The sequence below is a fragment of the Apteryx mantelli genome, chromosome Z (genome assembly GCF_036417845.1).
Source record: "Apteryx mantelli isolate bAptMan1 chromosome Z, bAptMan1.hap1, whole genome shotgun sequence".
NCBI lineage: Eukaryota > Metazoa > Chordata > Aves > Apterygiformes > Apterygidae > Apteryx > Apteryx mantelli.
Window position 1 is genome coordinate 9,366,638 of NC_090020.1, and position 8,477 is coordinate 9,375,114.

Consider the following 8,477-nt stretch of genomic DNA (forward strand, 5'->3'; position numbering starts at 1 on the left):
TCATTACCTGAACATACCCTGTGTTTACCTAGCATCACTGACAGGTCCTGTTAGTACCTGGAGCCCTTCTCCGTGCATGTTCAGGAAGCAAGGGTTTGTCCCCAAAATGGGTGCAGGTGCAGATGCTCTGGGCTGTGACTACCCGGGCTCTACCTAAGAGCTGCACCAAACGGGGTGAGGCTCAGAGGCTGCATGTTCGCTGAGGCCAAATTCATCCTGCCAGCACGAGTGTGTACTCCCTGAGTTGTCCCTGCCAAGGAATCTGCACTTTGTATTATTATTACTTTGGAACAAAGCTTTTTTTTTTTTTTTTTTCTTATGCGCTGCAGCTCCTAGAGTCTTGTGTGTGACTTTTTTGTAACACGTGAGCAGAGCTTTTCACAGTGACCCTGGGACTCTTCTAACAGTGGTGAGATGAATAGCTTTTGACAATCCACACAAACTGTAACAACCAGTTCCTCCTTCCCCGGTCCCCTGATGTGCTCAGCGAGCCCTGCAACCTGGGGCAGGCTGCTCTCCACCACAGCAGCGACGCCTTTTAAAATTAATAATATCATTCAGTTTATAAATGTCTTTAATTAGTGTTCCCTTCAGTGTTCCTGATGCTGGAGGGATCTTTGTGGCTTTCCAGTATGACGGTGCCTAGTTAGCAAGGAGGGAGGGTATTTTTATTTATTTTGGTGAGTTATACCAACATGTCATCTTCATGGGCCTTTTATGCCTTTGAATAATATATTATATGGTCATGGAGAACCAGAGAAGCAGATGTAACAGAGCTGCTCCAACATTTTCACTCTCTTTGAAGACAAGCCCTGGCCACAGTTTCTCTACTCCACCAGCTCTGGCAAACTTCCCTGCTAGGAAATTATTTAGATCCTCTGTTATAATTTTAGTATGTAACCCCCTGCCTCCCTTGCAAGGTCCTTGTGTGGGAAGGAGACCGGTGAAGATCACATCACATTTTCCTTTGGAAAGAGGGCCCATGCTCCGAGCCAACGCGCTGCCCTCTCTCTCCCTGCACCATGTCACGTTGCTGTGCTTCAGGGAAAGGATGACCACCTGCACCATCCCTCATCCTTAGCACTCCTGTCGTGTTCACCTTTAACCTCCCTTTGAAACAGTCTACCTCAGCTTTTACTATCAAAACGTGCCCTTTGCCAGGCTCTTCAGGTCGCCGCTGCAGCTGGTACCATCGCTGACGATGTGCAGTAAACCATCCACCCCAGGGGGCTGACGGGGGAGATTTGGGCACAACCCTTTGCTGTGTACCCCGGGCAGCTGACTTTGCGCTGTGTGCTCCAGCCGTGCTGTAACCGGGCCCCTTGCCCCGATAAACCTTGCGAGCTGAAGTAACCCAGCACGAGATGTTTGCACCCGGTCCTCCACCCCTTCTTCACTTCTCCCTTCTGCAGCGTGGTCCTGTTACTTGGTGACCTCTTGTATCTGAAACTGTTAACATAGTCCAGCTGATCTGTTCTGAGCCTGCTGAGCTGGTGCTCGTTGCCATATGTTTGTGTGCTCTTTGGTTTTGTTTACAAAATTGCGTAGGTTCAGAAGCGGTGGAGCCTTTGTGGTCTCCTGGCAAATTGCCGGGGCAGCTGTTGGTGTTGCAAAGGCTTCGCTTGTCTAATCAGGCTGCTATATCCCCATTGCAGTGGCTCTGGAGCAGGAATGGAGAAGGGCAACAGGTCAAAACTGTGTTTTTATAAACTTCTTTCAATCTTAAAATGCTTAGTGTTTCATACTCCGGAGAGATTCCTGCTTTTTATCCCTCTAATGCCTGTGCTAGTGCTTTGTGACATTACATCTCTGAGTGCTAAGTGGAGTGTTTGCTGGTGATGGGGAAGCCGAGGCCTCTCGGGAGCAGCGACAGGATAAGCATTACTGCTGCCAACCCCCCAGCCACAGAAATCTCTACCTCAGTCCCTGGCACTGTGAGCTCCCTGGTGCCTGATATGAAATTTTAAACGAGGCTGGAAGTTGGAAGCCAATTTTTAAGGTTGCCAAGTCAGTCTCCCAAAAGCAATGCCAGACTTACCTGCCTAGGTCTGTTGTGAGAGAGTCTTTACCTGCAAATAACTGCTGGTGGGCATTAGCAAGCAATGCTTGCTTGATGCAGGCCCCTGAGGAGCAGAGAGCCTCTTATGACCCACAGCTTCAGCCAGTGCCCCCCTTATTGCTGAATTAGCTTTGAATCAGCAGGAAAAAAAAAACTATATCTCATTAAAAATTCAGGGAAGAGGAGTGGATGCTGTTTCTCTTAACTTTAGTAAGGCTTTTGACAGTGTCTGCCGTAACATCCTCATTGACAAAGAGATGAAGTATGGACAGTGGTGAGGTGGAATGAAAACTGGCTAACTCCCAAGCTCAGAGGGTTGTGAGCAGCAGCACAAAGCCCAGCTGGAGGCCAGTCACTAGTGGTGTCCCCCAGGGGCTGATACTAGAGGCAATACTGTTTAACGTCTTAATCAGTGATCTGGATGATGGGACGGAGGGCACCCTCAGCATATTTGCAGATGGCACAAAACCCAGAGGAGTGGCTGGTACACCAGAGGGCTGTGCTGCCGTTCAGAGGGACCTCAGCTGGCTGGAGAGATGGGCAGAGAGGAACCTCATGCGGTTCAGCAAAGGGAAGTGCAGAGTCCTGCACCTGGGGGGAAATCACCCCATGCACCAGTACTTGCTGGGGGCCCCCCTGGGAGTCCCGGTGGGAAAACAAGTTGAATATGCACCAGCAATGTGCAGTCATGGCAAAGAAGGTCTATGGCATCCTGGGCTGCATTAGGCAGAGCATTGCCGGCGGGTCAAGGGAGGTGATCCTTCTCCTCTACTCAGCACTGGTGAGGCCGTATCTGGAGTACTGTGTCCAGTGCTGGTCTCCTCAGTGCAGGAGAGATACGGACACAGCAGAGCAAGCACAGTGACAGGCCATGAAAATGGTGAAGAGGCTGGAGCATCTGTCATATGAGGAGAGGCTGAAAGAGCTGGGACTGTTCAGGCTGGCGAAGAGAAGGCTAGGGGGGAACTTATTCATGTGTATAAATACCTGATGGGGAATATAAAGAAGATGGAACAAGGCTCTTCTCAGTGATGCTTGTGACAAGAGACAATGGGCATGAATCAAAACACAAGAAATTCCATTTAAACGTAGGGAAAAGAAAGCTTTTTTATCGTAGGTGTGATCAAACACTGAAACAGGTTGTCCAGAGAGGTTCTGTGGTCTCCATCCCTGGAGATATTCAAAATCCAACTGGACACAGCCCTGGGCAACCTGCTCGTGCTGCCTCTGCTTGGAGCATGGCGTTTGGACTAGGCAATCTCTGGAAGAGCCTTGGATTGCCTTCCAACCTCAGCCAATCTGTGGTTATGTAAAAATTTTCTTTTGGTGGTGTCTCCTAGCCTTATGCCATGGGAGTCGCCTCAGTTCTGGTGCTTCTGCACATTGGAGTTCCTGGCCTTGCAGCGGAGGGATTCATTAGCATTGGCTTACTGAAGTCTGACAAGTTGCACGTAAAGAGAAATTGAAAGAGAGAAGATGAAGAACTAGAGTGACCCCTGGCAAAACATCATCGGGGTGGAAACCCAATCCTGTAACCTTCTACCTAAAATAAAGAAATAACTGACTGTTAATACAGATCTTTTTCTTGGATAATGCTTGTGAACATCGCAGCAGCGAAGGCCATTCAGTAGGAACAAATCTAGTCTGATCAAGGCTTCTACCTACTGTTATCTTTCTCTGGGCAAAGGTGGTGATTGTTGCTGTACTCCTTTTGGACACCTGGTAGCATAAGGTGCATGAGCCTGCTGATGGCAGAGAGAGCCTGGGGAAGGAGCTGTGCTCAGAATAACACATGGCCAGCGTGGCTGCAGTGGTGTCAAGGCAGAGGGCATCCTCAGAGAGTTTGCTTATAGTAAGTCTAAGAGGTAATGAGCATGTGCAAAAGTGGCCTCCTGTCACAGAGTGAGGTGAGCTCTGTTTCTAGTGGGAAGAATAGCAAGTATTGACAGACTCTGCAGTAATGTGCTTTGGATGCTAAAGGGCTCTCTACTTTTGTGGAAAGGGCATCAAAGCCATCTGTGGCTCGGAGCTGAAATCAAAAAAAAAAGAAAAAAAAGAAGCTGGACATGAAGCACAGATTTCATTTCTAGCAGAAAATGTAGCAAACATCTAGAAAAAGGGCTGCTCCGTCTTGGTGTCCTCACATCAGGGCTGCTGGATGTCTTTCTTGAGAATTTGCTTAAACCAAAAAGCTGCTGGACTAGCTATGGGGTGATTAGGTGACATGCAATGGCCTGAGATAGGCAGCGCATCAGGTCCCTCCAGCTTTACTCTCTGATTAACCTGAGTGGTGGATCCCCTAAACTGCTCCTACAGTTTGCAGACAACTGGAAGGCACAAGGCCAATTAATTAATCCATGGCAGGCATGGGGTCCCCAGACAGCTGTGTGAAGAGCTTTATGAACAGTAGAGGTAGTCATGGAGCAGACTGATTTCTTAGGTACCTCTTCGAATCTCTTCTCTCTCTCCTGCAAAGAAGTCTGCAAGAAGCCCACACTGTGATGCCCACTGTTTGAGCGACATGATCGATAAACTGCTCTCAAAATCCCTTGGGCACACATGCTATTATTGAATTGTGTCTTTCTTTCTAGCACGGAGTTGATGTGAGTAGCACAGCAAGGTAACCTCCTAGGAACTGTTTCTCTATTGCAGTATGCTACCTTCTCCTCTCTACCAGGTAAATTTTGGCCCCTCCAAATGTATTACTGTGAGACCAGGGAACTTCGCAGGGAGGATGCTGCTGTGGCCTCTGCTGGATCAGGGAGTCCTGTGATAGGGAAGATGAACTTGTAACAAGGAAGCAGGAGGTGGCAGCTTCCCTGTGGGCTTATTTCTGAGGTGCAGATCTCCTGCTTTACACGCCTGTGAATAGCTGTCCTTCTCCTCCTTCATTCCCCTGCATCATGCCTGTCTTGAATTATTTGGGCAGAAAAGAAAGCAAGCCACCTTGCTGTTAGCTTACAGTCTGGGCTGTCTCTCCTTCCACATGCCTGGTCTGCACAGGGGATTTCATCATCTTCGTCAAATGCGGACATGCTGCAATGTCCAGCCAGGGTTAGGCAAAGAGAGGAAGAGTTAAACGTGGGATCTTTGTGTCTTAAAAAAAATCAGCAGAGCTTTGGTAGCTGAGCTGCAGAGACCTCCTTAGAGCAAACCTGGAAGCAGGTTAATACTTGCATCCAGCTGTTTGGGTAAAGTGTGGATCAGTAACTAGAAGGAGAGAGGTGTCTCTGATGGGGCTTGCGCAGGTAGTTTTTCACAGTGACTTTGAGCCTTCGTGCTATCTATGAAGGGTTTTGAATTCTCTGAGACAGTGCAGTTTAATTAGGTCAAGCTGGAGCTGGCTGATGTCAGCTCCAAGTCAGCAGCTGGGCGTGCCCAAGCTCAAGTCTGGACCAAACTCCCCATGCCCTGATGCCAGTGATGGTGAGGAGAGCTGTCTCAATTGGCCTGCATGCTTTGTGGCTTGCTTAGGCATGATGATCTTGATGCGACTCAGGTATCTGATCTGGCGGCACAGCTGAAAATCAATTTTGGGGTGGTTTTTTTCTGTTGGTTTGTTTTTTGTTTTTTGTTTTTTTTTTTAATAAAAACCTCCCTGGGCCCTGGGGCAAAAGTCCAGTTCTTGCCAGCTTCCCAGTTTCGTTCCAGAAGTGGTCTGCTCCTTGACTGAGCGTCACTGGTGTGGCTCACAAAATGGCTTGCTGCACACAAGTATTTATTAAATAAGGCAACGTCACCAGGGGGTTGGGTGGAAGGGCATGGATTCCCAAGATGTTCTGAGCAACATTAACTGTACTTATTGATCATTCCTTCTCTTGTTCATGGTGTTCCTCAGTTCCTGTGATATCATTGTTGTGGTACTTATTCACTCCCCTTGCACTTTGTGCAGATACTCCACCACATCTGCATACTTTGTTTCTCTCTCTGTACTGTTCTTTTGCCACATTCCTGCTGCTCTTTTCTTTTTTATTACTGTTTCCTAAAGGAAATTGAGGGGAATTCTGGCCTTTTCTGAAAACCAGTGTCCTTATACTCATAGATCTTATTATGTTTCGTTGTATAATGAATGCCTACAATCTCAGTATGACTGGAACATTTACACAGCAAAAAAGCATGAGGAAAACCTTTGGGTATCAGAGCTGTCTAACTCCTAGAACCTCGTATATTTTCCTAAAAACCTGCAGACTTTTATGAGGTAACTAACCCTCTATTATTTACCTCTGCTTAGCTTATCACTGAACTCTTACAGGGATTTTAGTTATTTCTTCGGGAATGCATGTGGAATGGTCACAGAGAGATAAACACTATATGCAATAAGCAATTATGGGGGGAAGTAACAGGGGTAATATCACTGAAAATGCAGGTTATTTCACAGGCAACTTCATCAGCATAAATAATTGAAATTGCAGTATCTCTTACCAAAACGTGGCGTGCTTTACTGCTTTGGTAGCTATAAGAAAGCATTCACCTTAGTTTGTGTATTTTGCAGATTTCGGAGAACGTAAAGCATCTCACTGCCATATGTCACTTAATCCCCAAAGACACAGATGTGTCCCATCTGCTTTTGTTCTTACGTGCAGGGTTGTTGCTTTTGTCTGGGGCTGCAAATGCATTATTTCTTTCAGCGTCCTTGGCTTTAAAACGTATGCCATCACACTAGGTGAAGAGTACTCGCACGGGAACCAAGGGCACGGCAACAGCTGCCTCAAGCCTCCGTGTGTGTGGTGCATGTTTGTGTGTTTGGGTATTTGAATACTTCTCCCATTTAAAACCTCTTTTTAATCTACTTCCCTTCTGCATAATCTTCGATTCTAATCTTTGGTTCTCACTGTGCAGATTGTTTCTGCGTCTTACGCTCAAAACTCATTAGGTACCCAGAGAAATCTAAGAAATGCCATATTTTCCTAGGCAAATTGTATCTAATCTTCCTGATATTGGCCATTTCTGTTTGATTATACCAGTTAAAGGACTCCTAGTAGAAATGGGTATTAAAGGGTATGTGACAAAAGGTTTCAACTCAGAGACTTGAGGCACATGACAACGTGCTAAAAAGAGAATATAGGCCATTACATAGTGAAAGAACGGATTATTTTTTCAGTGGTTCCTGCTGGCTTGGTGCAGGTGTTTTAAAGACAAGGATATGTGTGTGAGGTGAAGAGACGTGTGTTAGGCTATTACCAACATTGGCATACCTCTCCAATGTAGAGTAGTTATCTAAACTGCTTCATTGCTCTGGAACAGAATCGGAAAGGGAAAAAACCTGTATTGTTAGTGTACTGCTTTTTTTCATTAGCTCCATACAATACGAGTGTAAGTGCTACAGTACTAGACGTAGAGCAGCATGGGAGCAGCAGATGGAGGAGCAGAGGAGCGGAGGGGGACTCACCTAGCTGAGACACGTCACAGCAACCCTTGCCAGCTATGCTGGGATTTTGCGGGGAGGAGCAGTAAATGAAATGGCACAGACCATAAAATCAAACGCAGTTCTCCTAGGTAATATACTTTCGTCACAGACTTGCCTTTACTAGGCAGAAAAAACCATTCCTTTTTTCACAAGTCGCAGGTGAGGGACCTTGCCTCAAAACCCTTGCCTCAACGTGATGTTCCTGAGGCAGATGTGATAGCGTTGAACAGCTCGGGGCGATGCAGATGTCAGGTCAGAGTGAAAATGCTCCAAACGGCCGTGTCGCAGAAACCAACCAGCCAGTGTGTCCAAAGGTGTTGCAGTGATCTTTCCCCCTCCTCTTCATGACAGTCAGCTGCAGCGGTGGTTGTCCTGGAGTTGGCTGCTTCCTGAAGGATGCATTTTTGTCTCTGGAAGGGCAGCCTTGTCCACCTGCAAGCTGTTCTGCACAGCCATCCTCAGCAGCAACAGTACTCAGAATGAAATGTTCTTCATTCGTCGGTGGCACCTTCCGCCCTCTTCGGCGTCACCTGAGCCCCAGCTGTTGCCCGTGGGCAAGGTGAGAGGGCTGGGAGATGTGAATAGACGCCTTCCCAAGACCTGAAATGGTTTCCTGCTCAGGGCGCAAAACTTACCTAAAACTCCCCTGGACCACATTCAGCCCTGTTTTAAGGAGCGCTGCTGAGCTTCTCCCGAGCCCGGCTTAACGCGCTGTTGGCCTGCGTGGCAGGTGCTGTGCTGCTGGCTGGCTGGTGCCAATCCGGAGGTTTTGGGCAGCACAAGTGACTGCAATCAAGGGACTTCTCTAAGAAGTCTGCGGCTGTAGTAGTCTAGGTCTTCAATGACAAGGGGAAGTCTAAATACAGGCGTGAAAATTCCCAGCAGGGAGTCTGAATTTATTTCACTCTGAAAATGGAAGCTGCTTTTCAGATGGTCTTGATGAGTGAAATCGCTGGCTCGGAGCAAATTAGACTTGTGGCCAGTCAAACAAGTGTCTGCAGATACCTGACG

The 8,477-nt window shown here is 47.4% G+C and overlaps 1 protein-coding gene across 1 annotated transcript in view; it reads right to left on the minus strand.

Moving 5' to 3' along the window:
* Nucleotides 1-4,582, minus strand: part of LOC136995359 (neuronal acetylcholine receptor subunit alpha-7-like) — a 52,468-nt gene extending 47,886 nt beyond the window's left edge. The window contains exon 1 of the mRNA XM_067315979.1: nucleotides 4,504-4,582. Within this exon, the coding sequence (XP_067172080.1) occupies nucleotides 4,504-4,582 (79 nt within the window). The remainder of the gene's footprint in view (nucleotides 1-4,503) is intronic.
* Nucleotides 4,583-8,477: the final 3,895 nt, after the last annotated feature.